The sequence below is a fragment of the Ceratotherium simum genome, chromosome 14 (assembly GCF_057802395.1).
Source record: "Ceratotherium simum simum isolate JZ-2026a chromosome 14, ASM5780239v1, whole genome shotgun sequence".
Lineage (NCBI taxonomy): Eukaryota > Metazoa > Chordata > Mammalia > Perissodactyla > Rhinocerotidae > Ceratotherium > Ceratotherium simum.
Window position 1 is genome coordinate 64,344,184 of NC_141913.1, and position 22,090 is coordinate 64,366,273.

General features: G+C 50.2%; 1 protein-coding gene across 4 annotated transcripts in view; it reads left to right on the forward strand.

The window, feature by feature from the left end:
- The window catches only part of CTDP1 (CTD phosphatase 1), an 80,807-nt gene that overhangs the window by 52,582 nt on the left and 6,135 nt on the right, over window positions 1-22,090 (forward strand). For 2 of the 4 annotated variants that reach the window (XM_087439378.1, XM_004422652.3), the window contains exon 12: window positions 8,637-8,827. The exons of 1 other annotated variant lie outside the window; for it this stretch is intronic. In XM_087439378.1, the coding sequence (XP_087295504.1) occupies window positions 8,637-8,827 (191 nt within the window). Of the gene's footprint in view, window positions 1-8,636; window positions 8,828-22,090 lie in introns of those variants that run through there. One more of the 4 variants, XM_087439380.1, reaches the window with a different exon arrangement.

A 22,090-nucleotide genomic window follows, 5' to 3' on the forward strand; every position in this document is an offset into this window, starting at 1 on the left:
CATTTCTGTCCTCACTTTGTTCTGCTGCCAGAGTTCTCTTAACGCAGCTCTGCCCCTCATCAGAAAGCACATCTCGCCTGTAACAAGGTATTGCAGGTGTTCCACGGCCTGCCCCCAGCTGTTTGTTTATTAAGACGGCCATCGTCCTGGCAGCGCACAAGGCAGTCTGCTGGCCTTGTAGATCAGCGTCTTTGCTGACCCGGGGTCTGAGACAGAGTCTTCTCTTTACTGGTTCACAGAATTATAGAAGTATGTGCATGTCTCGTGTGATTATCTGTTTGTTCTTAGTCGTGTAGGTGCCACATGGTTATCCTTTGTGTATTGTGGTTCACACAAAAAAGAGCTTTTTGCCAAGTGAAGGCTCAGTAACGTGGGCGTTGGCGGTGGTTCAGGGGGAGCGTGAGGGCGCCCACCCTGCCCACGTGCTTTGGCCTCACGTGTTGTTATGAGAGGTTCGGGGGACTCGACCGGAGACGTAAAAGAAACTTTCCACTCCAAACAAATGGGCTGAAGGTATATTTTATTATATAGAGGACAGTAAAGGCGATAGTCTGCAAACAGATCCAAATAGGTCAGATATTAAGAGGGAAAAACATCAGCTCGACTGGAAAGGGAAAACATCCACATTGACTGAGATAGCAGGAGATTCGAATAGATCATATAAGGAGAGGGAAAAACATCAGCTCGACTGGAAAGGGAAAACATCCATATTGACTGAGATAGCAGCAGATTCGAATAGATCATATAATGAGAGAGAAAAACATCAGATCGACTGGAAAGGGAAAACATCCACATCGACTGAATGGAAATGACACAAATCAACCGGAAAGAGAAACACCAGGTTGACCGAAAAGAGAACACATCAGATCAATTATTCACAACAAATCAGTTACTTCACAACAAATCAATTACTCACAACATCCACGCCCCACTGCCGGGAGAGTCCTTTCAATCAACACGGCTGGGCGGGGATCACACGTCCTGGGCAAGGTGTCCCTTCCACAGGTGGACCTCTCACCAGACCTCGGTGTCCAGCAGTTTTTTATAGCATCAGTAATTCCCAAAGTAAGCAGTTACAGAGTTTTTTTCAGAGCAAGCATTCAGTGTTCCCAGGCACAAAATGGTTATCACTGGTATACGTGCGCTGAGTCTCCTGGCTATCGTCCCAGCCTGGCAGTTGTGTACGTGCATTGTTTACCCTGGTTATTGTCTCAGCCCGGCACAGATGGCCAGTCTGCCCCAGGCTGCGGCACCTGAAGGGCCTTGAAATTTTTACACGCTGCAACCATCTCCATGGGAGAAGGGCCGGTTCTCACCACGCAGAAAGCAGCTTTTATATTTCTTTTTGTGCTGGTGGCTATAGGTCAATGGAGCGGCCAAACATGGCTGTACTCATGTCAAGACACGTGTTCACGCTGCAGCTAGTATTCTAGCACCATGGCAGCTTCTGTCATGCGTAAGATTGTGAACTTTGTTTTATAGTATGGACGCTTCGTTTTTATTGAATTTGTAGGTTTATTTCGCATCAGTAAGTGCTGTCTGTAAGCAGAGCGAGCTCGTGCCTCGTTTTCTGTGTGGACACGTTAATGTGTGTCACCAGAGGGAGCGAGGCCTCAGACCTAGGTTGCTGCATGCTGAGGTCAAGGGCGGTTTGGTGCCCACTAACCAATGCCCTGGGGCAGTCACGTGAGCCGGGGTGGTCAGAAGGCCTGCGCACCAGCATCTGTCCCTGTGAAGAGTCTCGCTGGTTTGATTTGTGCTCTGAGACTTCCCGCGGTCCTGGGGGAGTGATTTCAGCGGAGGCCGTCACCCCGCATGTTCTCCCTTTGGCTTCGAAGCTGCACTGGGCATGGGGCAGGGGCGTTGGGAAAGCTTCACAGAGTTGCTTTTCCCACCCCTGCCAGTGGGTCTTCCCTGTGCTGGGCAGATCCTGTTTTGTAATTATCATAGTCTGAATAGAATAGGCACATTTTCCATTGACTTCAAAATGTTGAGAGGAAGCGAGTTTATTCCAGAAGTACTGAGGACCCGGGTTTGGGAAGGGTGGGAGGCGAGTGCAGGCGTGGGGGCTGCGATATTTTAGTTTGCGTTCACAAGTCAGGATTGTTAATAATGCATTCGTGATTCTTTGCCAAAATCATGGTTCTTCTTAGGATTAACGTAGTCTTCCATTATAGGTGTGATTTTTTGAAGGCTAGCATTTCCCGAGGTTGTATGTCCTATTGTAACATTGTATCACTGGTGATCAGGTTTATTGGCGTGTGTTCACGTTGTTAGGTGGATGCGTAAGAAGTGTAGGAAGGAGTGCTCACAGCATTTGCTCAGCAGTGTTTGCTCAGAGGCTGGTGAGCAGTTGTGTGGTGGGACGTGTGGGTTGGGTGGGAGGGCAGCTGGCGGGGCTTGTGCCCCCAGGCTGCGCGGAGTTGCCTGCTTGGCCCGCTCGGTGCCGGGGAACAAAACAGCAGAAGGTGTCTGCCCTGGGAAGCAAACTCCTGCAGTGGGAGGGGTGAGGGAGACGGGCACTTGACGGGACGAACAAGCAGCGTGCTGTGGTGGGGGCAGCGGGTGTTGGGGAGTAGGAGAGAAGTGGAGTGGACGCGTGGCCCCACCACAGCAAGTGCAGCAGTTGGTGGTTGTCTGTGGTGCTCACTGGGCAGCAGCCTCATGTTGTAGCTCCGGGAGTGTGGAGCGCTGTGTCTGTCCCCCAGCACGCTGAGCCTGAGGACGACATCCACAGCTGTGGGACTCTCCCTCCCCCACCCGGCCACCTTTCTCTGCATCCGGCATCATGGTCTGTTTGCGTGGACGCCCTTGTGTGTGTGCTTGTCTTAATTCACCTTCTCCTCTCCTCCCCCTTTGTTTTCCTTCTTAATCTAAGGAACTGGCTCTTCCTTAGAAATCAAGGCCATTCTTGCTCCTTCTGATCGATTTGTTAGTTGATCCGTCTTTAACTGGCCACAAGCTGGGACTTGATTGTTCATGTTTGTCATTTTTTGAGGTTGATAAGAAGTTTTTGTGGTGGGATGTCGGGGTTTTGGCTCCAAAATAGAAGAAAAGTTCCACCCTTCAAGTAGAAATATACAACCACCCATTCTAAAAGTTAAAAGTTTAATGTCATATTAAAACATAAAATTTGCTTTAGGGTCAGATAACTAAGTGAAGTATTGGCCCTAAATAATGAAAGAACCAGTTGGTGCTCCTAAGAAACGCGTTGTGATAAGTGAACAGAAAATGTCCGGTTGTTGGGAGGAAAAGGGAAGCGGTGCTGGTCTGGGCTGGCCACAGTGGGGTGAGCCCACGCTGGCAGCTGGCAGGTGGAGTGGGCAGGGAGGGCAGGGCCCTGGAAAGTCAGCACAGCGGTCGAGTGGGGTGCAGCCATAAGCACCAGCATTGGTGGTGGCTTCCTGGCGTTTTTCCTCCGTCCCTGGCTCTGACGCCCATTTTTGGCTTTGGGGCGGGTTTTTCTCTTTCTGCCCTGGTTCTGCTCTGAGCCAGCCCGTCATGGAGCTGTACTGCCAAAGAGTATGGGCCCTTGTCTTTTGTTTCTCTTGCCTCTTTGCTGCATGGGCAGCCCCGACCACACAGAACTGTGCAGCAGCTCGGGAGCTCCGTCTGAGAGAAGGGCGCCCCTAATTCTGCATACAAGCCAACCCACACCCTGGGCTCACCCCTGACAGCACAGATATGGAACAGACCCAAAGAAGCAAGTCAGAGGCCGTCAGACCTGACCTGTGATGGAAACCTGAGGGCGTGGGACAGACAGCATGGCAAATGTGTAAAACTCACATCACAGTCCACACAAGGTAGGACAGAACTCTCCATCTTAACCTAACCAGCTGGGGCGCCTGCTGAAACACGAACTGGTGTTCTGCAGAGGCTCTAACAGGATGTAATAGTCGAGATGTCCGGGGCACAATCCAGAAGTTACTGGAATACAGAAAACAGGAAACTGGCAGATACCCAAGAGAATGACAGCAGATGCAGCTGGGGACAGCCCAGACAGTGGGATTATCAGGCCAGCTCCCTGGCTGTGCTCCATGGGGAGAGGTAAACAGCCCTGGAGTGAGTGGAAACTATGAAGAAGAATCAAGTGGAAATTTTAGAACTGAAAAATACACTCAATCAAGCAAATTCACTGAAATTCGCCAGAAGGACCCCCAGTAGGATGGAGGTGGCGAGCAAAAACTCGTTGAAGAGTTACAGAAATTACCATGAAGAACAGCAGGAAAGCACTGAGGGGAAATGATCAGCCTCCAGGACATGTGAGTCGATATCAGAAGTCTGACCTTTGTGCCACTGGAGCCCCAGAAGAGAGGGGAGAGAGGTTGGTGCGGAAAAAGTACTTGGAGACATAACAACTGAAGACCTCCAGAATTTGATAAAAGGCATATATTTACTGCCTTCTGATGCTACAGGCTGGTTTGGTCAGTTTTGGAATTTTGTCAGAGCAGAGTCACGTTGTATGTGCTCTCTCACTCCTCCTGGTCCCCTTTGCCACTGGGATCAGAGCAGACTGTGTAGACAAGGCCACACCTGAGGAGGCCCTGAGGCATGGTGGAACTCCTTTTTCGCATGTTTGGAGAGGAAGTATGCCACGTAAGCCAGAGGAGTGCAGACTCAGTCACAGCTGCGGGTGTGGAGGCAAGGCTCCATTTTCATGGGCGTGCGACTACGCAGAGGAGCGACTGGAAGGTATCTGAGAGTTAATTTGAGGCTGGATCACACGAGTCTTTAATACGAGGTGTTTCTGTGCCGTATGTACAAGCGGTAAGTATTTGCCAAGGTTAACTGTTTTCGTGGCATCCTGAGTATTTTTTTTCATGTGTTACCTCCAGCCTTTTTATGGCTAGGCTCACCGTGATCCCGTGTACGTTTGCGTAGCCTGAGCAGCCTCGGGGTCCACGTTAGCTTTCTCCTAGGATTGTAATCGACACCCAGACTGGGCAGGGATGCCACGGTGACTTGCCAAGTGGTTCTTCCTTTTACACACTGCTGTGTGGGGCAGGCGCTCATGGACCCACTAATAGAATTATGAGATTTAGGGATTTATGTGGTTAAGCAGGCTTCCTAAAATTATGCCTCACAAAAAAATCAATGTTAGAGAATTCTGTGTCTTAACACGGTATTGTGTTGCATTTTAGGAGGCAGGTAGTTCTGCAACTGCTGTCATGACCTTCCAGATACCTTGAGATAATTAACACATGTTGGCCTTTAGAAAAAAAATTGAGATTGAAGATAATATGTGAAAATCACACGTTAAGGTGATGGTAGTGAAATAGGGAGGCCTGTCATAATTTACGTCTCATTTCTCAGAGTGCCTGTCCTGTAGGCTCTGCCAGTCTGCAGTCATCAGTACCGCAGCCCCCATTGTCCAGGGTGAAGGAATCGTCGAGAGCAAGCAGCTTCACTGAAACCAGGCACCAAGACTGTTCCCGACAGGAAGCTCGGGGCTCCAGGGAACGGGAGGGGAGCGATTTCTCCATTGCCAGCTTCCAGGCCTGCTGCGGCTGCATGAAGAGCAGACCTTGCTTGGCATTGTCTGCTTGGATTTGAAAGCCTTAGATGAACTTAGGCAGACCACACCGTGGTTAACTTCAGTGCAGAAAGTTTACTGTGTCTGTAAACGCTGTCGGTTCCATTACAAGAGAATGTGGCACATTGAAGAGGATGGCTGAGATGTTTGTTCTCTGGCCAAGGAGACACATACATTTACGTTGGTTCCAAATACCTTTTAGGTGGCATCATTTCAGGCTTAATAGAAATTTATTTTTTTCAGCTAGAGATTAGAATTCTTGTCGTCAATCATTTGAGTGGTGGCCTTTTTAAAGGAGGTGCTGCATTCAGTCATTTAGAATAATTGGCTCATAGGTGTTTCTGCACATCCATCGCTCTTCATCCGACTCATGATTCTTCCGGCGTGACCGAGGTTCAGTTTCTCCATCTCTGATCTCAACCAGCTCTTACAATATATTCATTTCTGCAAGGCCCAGATGGGTCAGAGTCCTCTCTTCACAGGTTCTTATAAAAGAGCAGAAGGGTGGGAAGAGGAAAGTGCCCGCCGCAGGGCTGGAGTGAGGCCTGAGGCCTGTGTGTTGTGTCCCTGGACCCGACAGGACAGCCAGGTGGGCAGTCCTACAGCTGCTCTGCTCCCTCTGCTGCCAGGCTCATTCCATAGCTCGGGCTGTGATGAGTGGTAGTGTTGTTCATGATCCTGCATCTTCCCGGTACATTGACAGGAACCTTTCCAGTAGCATTTGATGTTATCCACATTTGCCCTTAATTTGAGAGATTTCAGTAGTTAATTCAGTATAAGATGAATTTTATTTTTCTCTTCGCATGATTTTCAAATATTTACCTTAGAGTCTTTTAAATAATATTTATAAAGTAAATAGTTCATTCCAGATTATTCTGTTTCAGGAAGTGCAAAGTTACTTTTTATAAAAGAAAGCCCTGGAAAGGTATCTGTCACTCTCAAACAGACACTTTTATATGAGTAACGCAGAATGAGGGAGAGCAAACGTAAGCATAATGTAGGTAAGGTCAGATTTTAGTGAGTATCCATGATTTTAGTTTGGCTGTACAAAATATTTCTCTGCATCTTCCAAACAGCTGGCAGAGTGAGCACACACATTTGTTAGCTGCCCGCCAGGCGCTAGGTGCTGAGGCAAGGATTAAGCCCATGTAGGTTGGGGTGCACGCGCTGCCACAGTAGCCCCCGTGGAGGTCACTTCGCCATCTCTGAGCCGCTGTGATTGTGTGCTTTGGCAATCAAATTTAAAATAACTGATTTTTTAAATCCTTTGTTTTCTCTCAAAAAGGTATGATGCAGAGTTAAAGGCCTTAAGTATTTTCAGGGCAGAATTTAATGAAATATTCTAATAGGGGTTTGCTTCTCGAAATAGAGTGAGTACAGCCAATTAAATAGACCTGTGAAATACAAATGCAATATCTTCTTAGAATTAACTAGATGCTTTGTATTAAATGCTGTTAGCTTAAGAGCAAACCCGGTAAGGCACGTTACATTTAAAAATCTTGTAATGACCTAATGTTAAAGCTACCACTTTATTTAATTAACTGTCGGTTAAAGTGTTTGCATATTTTCATATGTAGGGTTACTGTGCTCTTGTTGTTTCTTAAACTACGTGTTGATATGTTTGAAATTGGAGACTGAGTGATTAGAGGAATTGACATTGACATGAGCTCTTTGGGTGTGACTGATGGCTTCTGGTCAAAGCTGCACTGTACTGGGTGCTCTCTTTAATTTAATCAGAGATTTTACAAGAGCTAGCTGGTCCTGTTTCGATGCTTTACTCGTGACGTCCCGCGTCCTTGCATTCTCTTGTCCACGTCACTCACAGAGAAGCTCATCGGTCCTCTCACAGGCCCCAAAGAGGATGAAATGTGGAGGGTGCCCACTGTGGAGATGGGTCCAAGAGCACCACAGGCAGCTGTGCAGGGCACACGTGCACTGGGAGGGGTGTGCGGGCCTGGGCCAGCGACAGGTCAGCAGCTGAGGGGCAGGCAGAGGATGAGTGGGGGGTGTACTTGACCCTTTGTGAGAGGGGCCTGCAGCGGGTCCGCTCTTGCTGGAGGTTCCTGGGATGCCCTCGAGCAGGCAGTGTCCTGGCTTCTGACCCCACAGGAGCCTCCCTGACGCGGGGCCTTGTTGGAAATGGGTGATTCCGTCGGAAGAAGGCCAGGTTCTCATGAGTTAAATACATCCTCTGACAGCCTTCCTTCCTCTCTGTTTTCTGGAATAAGCTGAACACCTGGTCTTTCTCAACTTAATGTAGTTTTTAAATTTCACATTTAAATAGCCATTACATTCCTGTGGTTCAAAATTGAAAAAACGTAAAACATCAGCCTCTGTCCTGTGCTTCCTTCATCCTCCTCTCTCCTGTTGCTGGTTTCTTGCTTTCCTCAGTCCCTGTGCTTGGTCGTTGACCTCAGTGTGTGGCCCAAGGGACTGCCCCTCCTCTCCCACGACTTTTGTGCCCGTCGCCCTCACGTGGCGTGTCCATAAATGTTTCAGCCCGGGGTCTCTTGGAGAAAACACTAGTTTTCCCTCTAGTGCGCCTCCCCAGACGCGGCTGGGACTCCCCCGGCAGCACTGCCCTTCCCAGACTCCAGGGCTCCTCCTGGAAAGCAGTTGTCCTACACCTCTCATTGATCATGAGCTTATTAAGAGAATGCCCTCATCATTCACCATGAAATCAGTTAGTGTGCTAGAAATAAAATCCCTGTTAGGACCATGCAGCTGGGAAGTGACTGACAGGCTCTCTGCGTGGCTTGCACTGGGGTCACACTCAGGGTTGCAGGACTCGACAGAGGAAAGGACAACCTGGGCCTTCTCTGCTCCCCATGGTCCATCCTGTGTGCCTCATTTATGTTCCTCAGTGCTGTCTGTAAGGCTCAGTCTAACTGCACACCCCAGTGTTGGGGGCGTGAAGTAGGAGTAAACACGTAGCCCGTGCAGAAGTTGTGAGGGAAGCATGTCTCGTGTGGTTAGTAACAGGAAACAGAGTCTGTGCATTCAGTCTGCTGCGGTGTTGCCATTTGCCTGGGGGAGGGGACACGTCACACGGATTCTTGAGGAAGTTGATCTGTAAGCATGCTGACTCTTGGCCCTTTGTCAGGTGGATGACATCCTAGGAGAAGGCAGCGATGACAGCGACAGTGAGAAGAAGAAGCCGGAGGAGCAAGAGGAGGAGGAACAGGAGGGGGCACCTCAGCCCCAGGAGCCTGAGGCCCCGGGGGCCCACATGGGGCCCACGCTCAAGTCAGCATCATCCAGCGAGAGGAGTGCAGCGGACGGCCGGGGGCCCAGGTGAGGGTGGGCGGGCCCAGGTGCGGGTGGGTCCAGGTGCAGGCCATCCCAGGTGAGGGTGGGTGGGCCCAGGTGAGGGTGGGTCCAGGTGCAGGCCCTCCCAGGTGAGGGTGGGCAGCCCTGCGTGCGGGCAGGCAGTCTAGTTCCCGGGTGAGAGGGCCCTGGTGAGGGCAGGCCCAGGTGAGAGCTCTGCAGGTGTGAGGGCCCCAGGCCCGCACGCTGCCCCTGGGGGTGCCCGACACCTTGTATTTTCATCAGCACACTACTGCTGTCACGTTGGGTCTTCCAGCCAGCCTTCCACGTGTGGATGTAGACCGTAACATTGAGTGTTCGTTGTCACAAGCAGCAGTGAGTGGGAAGAGAAACCTGAAGACGTCTGTCTGGGTTGTCCTGAGAGGGCAAAGGTCACTCTCTTCTGCTTAATGAAACATTTAAATCACATAGCAGATTCTTCAAGCTTTAACATGTTCAGAATATTACATTCATGCTGACATGGAATTTTTTTTTTTTTTTTTTTTTGGTGAGGAAGATAGCCCTGAGCTAACATCTATGCTAATCCTCCTTTTTTTGCTGAGGAAGACCGGCTCTGAGCTAACCTCTATTGCCAATCCTCCCCTTTTTTTTTTCCCCAAAGCCCCAGTAGATAGTTGTATGTCATAGTTGCACATCCTTCTAGTTGCTGTATGTGGGACGTGGCCTCAGCATGGCTGGAGAAGTGGTGCGTTGGTGTGCGCCCAGGATCAGAACCCGGGCCGCCAGTAGCAGAGCGTGCGCACTTAATCACTAAGCCACGGGGCCGGCCCCCTGACATGGATTTTTATTAAATTTTTTATGATTTCAGTTATTACTCAGGCGGGTTTAATTTTTCTCCTTCGCAAGGTACTTTGTATCTCTTACAAGTGTAACGCGTGTACAGGTGTGAGCCAGACAGCCCACCCAGCCGCGCAGTGAGTCTCCTGGTCCTCATCCCAGCTCACATCAGGAGGGCTCCTGGGCTCCTGTGTATAACAGCGGGGACCCAGGCCCCTAGGCCCTGGTGGAACAAGAGCAGCGTGCTGTCTGCCTCTGGGCACCTCGTCCACTGCCAGCAGACCTGGGGCAGTGCTGTCTCCGCACGTCATGATCACCACCGGCTTCTCCATGTGTGTTCAGTGGCCTCTGGTGGTGGGCGTTTGGTTGTCTCGAGTCTCTGGATCCCGAGTCTTCTCACACACGTGCCAGTGTGCGGACAGGTGTGCAGTGATGTCAGCGCTGTTAACCTCTTCCTTTCCTCCCTCAGTGCTGACAGCGTGGTTGTGTTGGTTCTGGAATTATTCAGCATTTATCATGACTGTAACTTCTTTTACTGAATCAAATAGGACGCCACGGCGATGCTTCCTTTCTTAAACATTTTTTTGTTTTACTTGGATTTGGTAATTACCCCAGTGTTTGTTTGCTTAGTTTTCTTCCTCTCCGCCTCTTTGTAAGTCTCCCCACCGCCAGTCCCTCAGTTCAGTCCTCCTGGAAGTTACAGCCGCCGTCTCAGCCCCATGTCCCCTGAGCCTCCTCCTCAGGGTCCCCTGGCTCCTCGGCATCCCATCACCGTCTCGCTGGCCTGCGTCCCATTTCCTGGCTCCGGCGTCTTTGTTCTCTCATTTTGGTGGAGTGGTCTTCCAGAAGCATCCTGAGAAAATGCATGGAAGGCAAAAAAAAACCCTTGGCCTTCATTAAATCTTTCACTTTATCCACATTTGGGTGATAGCAGGAAGAACAGTTCTCGGGTGGGAGCCTTTCCCTCAGAATTCCAAAGGCGCTGCTCCTCTGGCATCCGGCTTCCCAGGACAAGACCTGCGCTGTCTTGGGTGCCTCTCCTTGGTGACGTGGGGAATCTTTGTCTCGTCCTTGGTGTTGTGAAGTGTTTGGGCACCAGGCCATGGGGTTGTTCCACGGTGGTCCAGTTGTCGTCATCTTGCCCTCTCACCAGGTCTGCCCCTAACCCAGCCAAACCTCTGGTGTGAAGAAGCCTCATCAGCGCAGGCTGACGGGACCACCTTTGGGAGAAGCAGGTAGAAACACCAACTCCATCTCCAGAGCCTTCTCAAGCGCATGGCCGTGAGGAAGTCATTGAGCTTCCAGTGTCTGTTTCCTCCTCTTGACACGAGCGTGACAGCGATGCTGCCTCGAGGCGGGTGCGGGAGGGCACCCCGTGAACTGGTGCCAGCACAGACAGCACACGCTGGGGGTGCTCACCCTGTACCCTGATTTCACCTGGGGGCTCTTTTCTTTACCCGCTGAGTCCATTAACAGCCTGTGTATTCTGACTCACAAGCCGTTCTGTAGGTGAATAAACAACGTTTTTAAAAAGAGTATAGCTTACTCAGGCAGTCCAATTTACAAAACAATATTGGGCCAGAAATTACAGCAACAAATGGAGACAGAACAGACAGTCATTGTTCTGTTTGTAGGAATTACTCAGAGAAAATAGATTGATTAGCAGCTGTGTAGTTTGGCAAGAAAGCATGCACAGTCCCTTACCAGTTATGAAGCATGACTTTCCAGCTTTGAAATGCTGGTAAATTGCTTTAGGAGAGAACTTTAAATCTGTGTTGTGTGATGAGAAGCCTTACATGGTCACTTTACTCCGTTGTGTCTTCCTCTCTGTGCAGGTCCTTTTGGGGTCTGGTGATGCTCTGAGGAAGGGACATGAGGAGTGAGGCCCTTCAAGGAGTCCAACCGCTCATGCACTCTGAACCCCTGGGTTAAAGTGCTGGCTGGTGCCAGTAACATAGAAGGTCTTCTCATTGATTTGTAGCGTGCTCTGGTTATGAATTTTTTTATCTGACAGTGTTTTCTCTATCAAGTGAAAGGAAAGAAACTCAAAGCGTTTTTCACTAAGACTCAGAAAGGTCTGGCCAGAGCCCGCAGGGTCTGTCTCTCCTCTTGGGGCGTGGTGGATGTGGGGCACCCAGTGGACTGAGACTGAGCGCACCGCAGAGCACGAGAGTTAACGTCTTCCTTTGTCTCTTTGTTTTTACTGAATTATCTCCCCACAAATGAAACAAATCAGGACATCTCTGGAGAAGAACCGCGGCTTTGACATGGTTTGGGTGCTGCCCTTCTGACCGGGCAGGTGGAGGCGGCGCCCTGTGGTTTTAGTCCCAAATCGCAGGGTCATCCTGCACCTCTGTTTTCAGCTCTGCATGGCGAAGGGGTCCAGCTTCCAGTTCAGAAGTTTTACCCAGTGTTTGGGGGGTGTTCTTGTGGCACCAGGAAGCTTTTATGAGGTCGTACCGGGCTCTTGAAATCCTCAAACATGTGACGGTGGAGGTGGGGAGGAAGTTGGGGCCCCAGCAAGACCCAGGTGCCGGGCCGAGCGCTCGTGGCGAGCGTTGTAAGGGCCTCTCCTTGCTGGCTTCTTGTCATCCCCACGTGGCACTGTTTCACCTCGTGTTTGTGGGTTTGACTTGGGTGATTTTAGAATTTGAGGTCAGAAGGAGGGAGCATCCTCAGTTTGCTCAGACTCCATCATTTACCTCTCGCAAAGCTTCCTTCTGCCTGTCACCAAGACCAGCATGATTCATGGTGCTCGTTAGGCAGAGCCGCCGTCCCGTTCCTCCCTGCCCTTCTCTGCCTCACTGTGTTGGCGTGCACGTGCCACCAGGCCGGAAGCTGTCGTGTTTCTGTGGGTGCCCTGTGGCTCAGACCCTCGATCTGAGGTTGGAAGGATGGGACACAGCAGATGGTCAGTGGTCTGCCCTCAGCTCAGTGAGGTGATTCAGGTTTGGGCATCTCATTCCTTTCTTTAGCAGAAAACTTGGAGAATTTGGTTTCTGGTTATATTTTACTGTTGTTTACTGGTACTAGAACTAGAAGTGTGGATTTTCTGAAATTTTTCACATAATGGTATTTTTATTTAAAATTAAGTAAAACGTGTTTTGGGTTTTTGGGTTTTGTTTTTGATTTTGGCACGTAAACATTTCAGTTTCATAGTGAGTTTTTCCATGTACAGTGACACGTTCCACACTGAAACACGGGTTTGGCTTCTCACGTGTCTGGTTGGCAGCGCATCTTGCTGATTCTGCAGGGCCAAGCTGTTCTACAGAATCTTAATGTCAGTTGAACTTGGAAGTGGTTCTCAAAGGAAGGAGTAAGATGGTGTTTCTTAGTTGTCTACCAAGAATTGACTCATTCTTTTTTCAAATCAACAGCCATCAAATGCTCAATTTACACACAGCAGCTCGCAGGGTTCCTTGTGGTAAATCCCCAAGGTGAAAGTCAAGTGTATATTTGAAAAGCATTTGCCCAAAGAAGCTATCTCCAGAATGTTTACAACGCCACACAAACACATCACCATCACCACCACTTGCAGGTCGTGAGATGGGCAGCACGGAGACGGCATCCCTGCGGTCTCGTGTTGGGTCCCTGTCCAGCGAGTGCTTGCTCTGGGCCTGGATGTGGGCATTTGGCCCACAGGGTCTCCAGAGGAGACCTTGTAATGTGACATAAGACTCTTCCTTCAGGTTCTTTCTAGAGTTAGTGGACAAGTGAGAACGACAGTATTTCACTAACTGCCAAAAATATGGGACAGTATAGCTGGTAGCTTTACATTAGAGAAGATCAGAAAGGGGGCAGGAGCCGTTTTCCACTCTCTGTTATCAGTGATAGCAGCCGGCTTTTTCTGCACCGAAGGCTCTGTTCTCTGAGTGCTGGGAAGTTGTCGTCTTGGCAGGCGACCCTCCCGTCTGGTACCATGGTGAACCCGTAAGGCCATGGCTCCAGTTTTAAAGCCTTCCTTCCTGTCATCCCAGACCCCCAGCACCTGGTCCCTCCGGCCCTCCCCCCTTCTCCCAGCAGGAGCTGGTTAGCGTGGGCTGCAGAGTCGTAGACAGCCAGGAGATCTCTCCCCGGGGCCTGTGCTCCTCTTTTCCTTCTAGGAAGGTTCCCACTCTTACAGACAGGCAGACAGCACTAAAACGCTCAGAGGCACCCGTGCATGAAAGTAGTTTTCACGTTGTGTGATTAATCCAGGCAAGATTTTCTTTAATACATTGGGGAAATTTGTCATTTCTAAAAATAGAGGCAACATAAAGCTTTGTAATGTTTATTGCCAGAAAACAAACACGCGTATGTCGCCAGGATGGAAATTTGTGGCACTCGTTTCTTCTGTAGTTCTCAGCCTTCACCCCAGTAGATACTTCACTGTTAAAACTGGAAAGGAGAAGGTTAAACATCTTCCTTCTGCCCCAACAACAGGTGACTGTGGGACTCCAGGTGCTTAGCTCAGGAGCGTCAACTCCTCTTTTCATTCCCAAGGATACGTGTATACTATGCGTCCTGTGCACCTGGGTCGGTGCCTTGCTTCCTACTCTGCACTCGAGGAGCTGCCTCCTTCTTTCTCATGGACATGTGGTGTCTCGTCATATTTGTTTATCACAACTTGTTTAACCTTCTTTTAACATGTGTTCGGTCTCTTGCTGTTACAGAGGGCGCCGTGGTGAATATCGTTGTGCATTGATTGTTCGCACATGCCTGAGTTTATCACTCAGATAAATTTCTAAAAGCAGAATTGCCAGGTCAGAGGTACTTGCTTTTTTAACCTGAGAGTTGCCCTCCATAGAAGGTTGTACCAACTTACACTCCCCTCAGAACAGGTGAGAATGCTTGTTTTTTCACACCTTCCACAACACAGTGTTTTATGACCACTTTTGGCCATTGCCAATATGATAGACAAAAAGTGGTATCATTATAGCTTTAATGTGTGTTTCTCTTTTTATGGGCTGTGCCCATGCCCAAGGCTGGACCTTCAGAAGCTTCATGCTGCAGGGGAGGCAACTTCACCAACACGGCCCCGGCAGTCGCTAGACACATAACAGCAGTCACAAGCCCTGGAGGGGAGCCCAGGACCTAGAGCTGCTACAGCATAGTGACTAAAATGTCCAGTTTCCCGCAGAAAATACTATGAGACACGCAAAGAGACAGAAGAGTCTGACCCACAGACGTGAAAAAAGCAGATGAGAGGAGCCGCCTGTGAGGGCGGCCGGGTGTCAGAGTTAGCAGACCGACTTCTAGGTGGCCGTGACGGGTGTGCACACAGAGCTGAGGGAACCCTGCTGTAAGAGTGGAGGACGTGTGTGGACGGTCTCGTCAGGTGAAGTTCTGGAGCTGAGCAGAGCGATGACCACGTGAAAGTTCCCCGAGGGCCCAGAAGTGGACCTGAACCAGCAGAGGAAAGGCTGGCAAGCCTGGGGACAGCTTGTGGAGATGATGTAATCAGAAGAATGGAGAGAAAAGGAGCAGAGTCTTAGAGATGTGGGCGCCGTTGAACACACCAGCACATGATGGTGGGAGCGCCAGAGGGAAGGACAGAGGAAAAGGGGCAGAAAAATATTCGAAGAAGTAATGGCTGAAAACCTCCCAAATTTGATGGAAAACATTAATCTAACACATCCCGGAAGCACAACAAACCTCAAGTAGGGTAAGCACAGAGATCTACACTGAGACATATCAGAGTAAAAATGCTGAAAGCAAAGACAAGGAGAAAATCTTGAAAGCAGCAGGAGAAAAACGGTGCATTTCCTAAAGAGCCTCATAGGACTAACAGTTGGCCTCTCGTCAGGAACCGTGCAGGCCAGAAGGCAGTGGGGCGGCCCACTCAAAATGTCCAAGAGAAAAACCGTCAACCAGGAGCCCTACATTCTGCAAAACCATCTGTCAAAATGAAGGTGCAAGGGGCTGGCCCGGTGGCATAGTGGTTAAATTTGTGTGCTCCGCTTTGGCGGCCTGGGGTGTGTGGGTTGGGATCCCAGGCACGGACCTACACGCCGCTCATCAAGCCATGCTGTGGAGGCATCCCATACAAAGTAGAGGAAGATGGGTACAGATGTTAGCTCAGGGCCAGTCTTCCTCACCAAAAAAATAATAAAAAAGTTGTAAAAAAAAAAAAATTATTAAAAAAGAGAAAAATGAAGGCTTGTGAAAGACATTACCAGGTAAAAACTGAGAATTTGTTGCTAGCTAACTCGCTTTATGAGAAATACTAAGGGAGGCTCCTCAGTCTGAAAGCAAGTGACCCCAGACAGAAATGAGAATCCACAGGGACAAGGAGGAGCGCCAGTGTGGGTGACTGTGTCAACAGTACCAACTCATGGTTGGCTTCCTTCTTCACTTAACTGATGTAAAAACAACTGTAAAATCACACATACGTAGTTGTAGAAGTGTAATATGTTTGCCAGCGATCACACAGAGGAGGGAGGAGGAACAAGATGTTTTGGACAAAACGGTAAATGAGGAGGTTAATACAACAAATGCTGTAAGTACACGCTTGTCTCCTTTCTTCCCTCTGCTTCTCTTTGAAAGACAATTATAAAGTAACACTTATAATGTGGGTTTATAACATAGGTAGGTAGAATACGTGTAACAAGAATAGCACGAAAGGGGAAAGCGACCAGAGCTGTGGGGGCAGGACATCTCTGTCTCCACCTGGCCTGGGCTTGTGTAGACCTGAAGTCAATTCTGATGGTGTGAGATCTGCGTGATGAGCCCAGATGAGAACAGCCGCCACAGAGAATTCAGAAAAAGTCGTTGCTGGAACTACAGCGTCACGTTAGAATGTGCTCACTGGACGCGGAAGGAACCAGTGAGGGATGGGCGGAGGAACAAAACTGAGACGGAAGCTGAGGTGAAGTGGCGTACGTGAATTCCAGTGTGTCAGTGACATAAGGGAACGGACTAGATAATCGATGAAAAGACAGACAGTGTTGGACTAAAGAAACACGATCCACCTGTGTGCTGTGTACAGGAGACAGTGTCAGTTCAGATAGAAGTAGATTAAAGTGATGACGTGACACCATGCGAGCAGCAGCCACAGGGCAGCTGGGACGGCTCCGCGAACGTGAAATCAGAAGAGCCTGACTCGGTGAAGTGGAAGATGCCGCAGGGGTAAGTGTGTGTGTGCCCTGAGTGAGAGAGCACCGGGGCACGCGAAGCAAAAGCTGACAGGGAGGGAGGAGTAGACGGTTGAAGGACCACAACCGGAGACTTCGACGCCCTGCTGTCAGTCGAGGAGGGAACAGCGTGATCGACAGCTCGACCCACCAGACGTCGGGAGCATGCTCCCCCAGGAAGACCAACAGGCTGGCCTGGAGTCACATGGAAACACCTGGGAGTCGGAATGGCCGCAGCCGCCCTGAAAGGAGCACAGGCAGGAGTCACACTTGGGATTCAGAACTTCTGTGAATCTCAGTAGTCGATAGTGTGGTCTGGCGTCAGGACACGCAGAGGGCACAGAGTCGAGTCCAGAGTCCAGGCACCCATACGTCTGCGCTCAGCAGGTGTCCTTCCGGTGCCAGACCTCTGGGGGAAAGCACTGACCAGCGGAGGCTGGACGTGTGTGTGGATGGTCTTCCTCCTCTCCCCCCGGGGGATCAGAAAACGCCTTTGCTGTTAGACGTGGTCTTGCAACATGTGAACTTTGTGTGAGTTTTCACGCTTTTCGAAAACAGTTGCAGTAATGTCCGAATAACTTTTTTTGGAAACGTTTCTCACCACTCACACACTGACCACAAATCGTGCATCCCCTGGTTCAAGTATGCTGATACTGCAGCCCGCTTAGGTTTTGCCACAAGAATGTATTTCAAAAGGTGGGGAATTCCCTGCACGCAATGCTCTGTTTGCTTGTGGAGATTCACCTTTTAGTGATATCAACACGCGTCTCTTTTGAAAAAGCAGCAGAGCCTTTTGCTGACCGTCACGCCTGGACGAGTCAGGAGCCCGCCACCCGCTTCCTCTCTGCCTCTAGACCTCAGGTGCTGTTCTGTCCACCCAGCAAAACTCCGTGCATCCCTTGAACTCAGATGTGCTCAACTTAGGTATGCCCCGGTCAGAATTCAGCAAAAACTGCTGAATCAAATCAAGTATTTTCTCTTTTTTTAATAATGGCCCATTTTTCAATGTGAGACATTGCTTTTTTTCAGGTCTTTTCATATCCTAATAATATTAGGCAGCAGTTCTTATCCTGATTGAGTGTTAATAACACACTGACCTTCCTGCCCCAAAGCTGCCGCTCACGCTGAGAGCCAGGCTCTGCGGACACACTCTGTGCAGCCCATGTGCCTAGGGAGCCCTCCTGTCGGCCACGGCCCTTCCTCCTCGAGGGTCTCTACACCACCCAGCCTGGCGCTCTGGCTCGTCAGAGGTGTCTCTTTTTCCGCTCGGATTTGAGTGTGACACCCATCAAACACGTGCACAGAGTCATCCTGCTGCTGGGAAGTGGCGGGTGGAAACTGGCCTCTGAGCCCGGAGCTGCTGCTGCTCCGGGGACCCTGCCTGGTCTGAGGGTCGGGGCCGTCCGCCTCTTCTACAAATGCAGTCGTGCCCCGTGAGATGATGACTCGGGTGGGGTTGGCCGCTGTCCTTGGTGACAGAAGTGCTCTGGCCGTCTTGGCCCAGCCTAACCTGTGTTCCAGGGGCCCAGATCACACAGCGGGTGGCGGGTTCCCCTGTGGTTCTCCCCGAGACACGGTTCCCTGAGCTGACCAGCACTGAGCCTCTGCTGCGTCTCCGTCCTCAGTGAGGAGGAGAATCCCGCTGCACCCATGTGCGCCCTGCTCATCTCCACTGTCAGTGTGTCTGAGAAATGACCCGTTGTGCTCAGCATTCTACAACGCTGTTCCAACAGAATACACACCTGTCCCCGCACACATACACTCACCCCCTGAAAAAAGTTTATTGGTAAAACAGTAACCTTACCGTGTGCAATGCTGCTATTTTCTTTTTCTTTCTGCCAAAAAAAACAAGCTGGTTGTAACCAGCAATTTGAAAAATATATGCTTTATGGATTCTGTTTGAGAAATTGGTTAGGTGCTGGTATAAAATAATAATGTGTGTTTTTGCCATAGTTACTAAAATAATTGTATATCTGACTGGATGGCAAACCTCAGGCACTGGTCCGCGTGTGTGGTGACGACAGTGTATTCAGAAACGGGCATATCAAGGATGAGATTCACATATATATTATGTTTACATTCATGTTCTTGCTTTATTCCATGTTGAATTCAAGATGATTTTTCCAGCTTTAAATTTTCCCCAAATTAAATCTGTTAGCATTTCTCTACAGAACTGTGTGGTTGGTTGTAAAAACAAAATCTAAATATTGCACGTTATGCTAAGAGGAAATGGAGCTGATATCAATTACAGACATTTATGAACCATGACCTGCAGCCGTCTGTTTCCAATTTTTGAGGTAATTCTTAATTACTAAAATCCAATCATGTTGTTTATAAAAATGTCATGCTCCAAACATTAACCAAGGGTCAGTTTTTGCCCATTGTTAGGCTCTTTCTTGCTTTATTACAGGAAGGCTGAGATGGCCGTCTCAGCACCACGTGTTGCTGCCGAGGGCCGCCGGCTGCCCTCTTGCCCTAATCTTGATCCCGTGCTGCCCCTGTGGGAAACGGGAACGTGGGAATGAGGCACGGCCGCCTGGGGAGGGGCCGCAGGTCTGTGTTGTCTTGCTCCCTTGGTCAAGTCCGTGGGAACTGGTGTCTCAGAGGATGGCCCCCCCGTTTCAGGGAAGTTGTTCATTTGTGAAATGCACAGTCATTTCTCTGAGCATAAGCTGCCACCTGCATGTGATGCTGGGTGGGGTCTGGCCTGGCCCCGAGGACTGGCTGTTAACTAGTCTCTCTCTCGGGCTCTCTTCTCCTCGGTGGAAGTAATGATGCCCACCTAATGGGTTTTGGGTTTTTTTTGTGAGGAAGATTGTCCCTGAGCTAACATCTGTGCCCATCTTCCTCTATTTTGTATGTGGGACGTCACCCCAGCATGGCTTGATGAGCAGTATGTTGGTCAGCACCCAGGATCCCAACCTGCAAACCCCGGGCCGCCGAAGCAGAGCATGCAAATTTAACCGCTATGGGCCGGCCCCTAATGGGTTGCTTGTGAAATTTAAAGGAAATACCGCCCCATGCAACTAGTACTCAAAAAACAGTCTTATCAGCATAGAGGTGAGCTCAGGGTGAATCTTCCTCAGTGGGAAAAAAAAAGCATTATTAGCATTGTTTGTACAGAGGCCTGTGTGTGGTGAGTCCTGCCCTGTGTGGGCTGCATGTAAGCAACAGAACTGGCTGTCTGTCTCAGACATTCTCCAAATGGAATTGAAAAGGCCTTCAAGAAAGATTTTATCAACAATGTGTCGGGATAAGTTGGCCATTGTGAAAGATAACTCAGGAACCCTAACTCCTCCTCCTCCTCCCCCGCCCCGTCCTGCTAAGCGGCTGTCTTGCCTTCCGGGGTGCCTCATCTTCCTCCCCGCCCCCACCTCTGCCACCCAGGCCCCAGCCAGCAAGCTCGCCCTCCCTCTGCCTGAGGCCTGTGCTCCTCGCATGGCGGCCACCCTGAGCGTGACCACGTAGTTCAGAAGGTGCTTTTCATTCACTTGGCCGCAGCTTTCTTCTTAAACCCCTGAGGTCATGCCTGAGGTGCTTGGGTCTGTTCCTGCAACGCCTCGGCGTCCACACAACAGCAGGTCCGGCTTTTTCCTGGACTTGGGGACATTCCTCATTGACCGCAAGAACTGTCTCCCCTTAGTCTTTTTTTTCCTTCAAGTTCTCGAAGAAAAGAAATGGAGGGAAACCTGAATGGGAGCCGGGTTTTGTTGAAAAGCAAACGATCTGTATTAGGAAGTCAGAAATTACTAACGTTTGTTAATTACTAAAACCTTGTTGCCGTGTAACCAGACGACAGACTGAAATAGCTTTGACAGCGTTCACACGCATCAGAGTTGTTTCAGCGGCTCACCGATAGTGAAAGCTGAGAACACTGAACACATCTTGACAGCAGGTAGCTGATGGAGTGAGGAGACGAGAATAGACCTCACGTTCCCACTGCGTTCTTGCCTGGGGCCGGGCTGGGGGCCGTATACACACGAGGTACCCGGAAGACGGGGCACACCTGATGTTTTCCCGAGTTTCTTAAGTAAGGACCAGAAAACTTGAGTTCGGCCAGTCAGGATCGCTGATTTTTGATAAACCTCTGCCCACTCACAGCGATTGAGCGGCTAAGATGTATTCCCACTTGCAGGTCTGGGGCCTGGGGAGGACAGGCTGCACACACACGCGACCCCCAGTTCTGTCCTGGGAGCCTTCTCTCTCCTGCACGTGTTATGTGTACACACGTGTTACTGCACACACGTGACCCCCAGTTGTGTCCCTGGGAAACCTGGGAGCTGACCCTTTGCTGGGCAGTGCCCATGGATGTAGTTTTTATTGGGGTTACTTGCAGTAGTATGAAGAATAAAAATACCCTTTTATGTGGCCACTTGACATTCTTACATGAAGCATCTTTTTTACCTGATCCGTCTACATGTCATTTCTAAATACATCTTTATTTTTGTCACCACTCAACAAAGGGAAAATCAGGTAAGTGGTTTCAGATTAATTATGTTAATAGTGTCTTTTGTTTTGTTTTAGTACATCTTGCAAATCCAGAATGAACTTTGCTGAGTTATCTGACAGTGCATGGGGGGTTAGGCCCTTAGGTGCATGCCTGCTCTGGTTTTGGCTTGAGCAGGAATTCCAGTCGTGATTTAGGAGAGAAAGCCTGGCAGGTGGGCACCTGGCACCTGCGTGCAGCCCACGTGCCGCATCCAAATGCAGCATCAGTGCGCCGGCCGTGGGCATGCTCTGGTGACTGGGTGGGTCGGTCTGTGTTTCTCCCAGAAGTGGGGCACGTGGAGCACGGCCTCCTTCCTTTCTGCGTGCCCAAACCCTTTGTGCCTTTCGAGCTGGCACCTGCCACTGTCCGCTCCGCTCCTCTGTGCTCTGCCCCTTCTCGGTGGCCCTGGAGCTCCAGTACTGGTGCCATCTCTCCCAAGGGCAGGGCCGGGACCCCGGCTTCCTGATGGTGCAGACCGTGGGGCGCCTCGCCGCAACCAGGTTCATGCCGCCTGCCCACACAGAGTTTCAGGGGAGGCTTTTTCAGGGTTTATTTTCCCTTTTTCTCCTCTTCTCCTCCAGGGCTGTGCAGAGCCACGACCCGATGCCACACAGGGCTGCTCCCTCGGCTCTCGGGCCAAGCCAGTGGCTGTTTGCTCCTTGGGGACTTAGCGCTCAGCACCCAGCCCCAAGATGACGTCACAATTCTGGGAAATGGAAAAGCAGTCTGCTGGCTCCTGAGTACTATTGGGAAGTAGTGCTACGAGCCAGGCAGTGGCAGCCGGGCAGTGGGAGCCGGGTGTTGGCAGCGTATGCCAGCTGTTTGGCTCAGACACTCCCCGCTGGAGAAGCG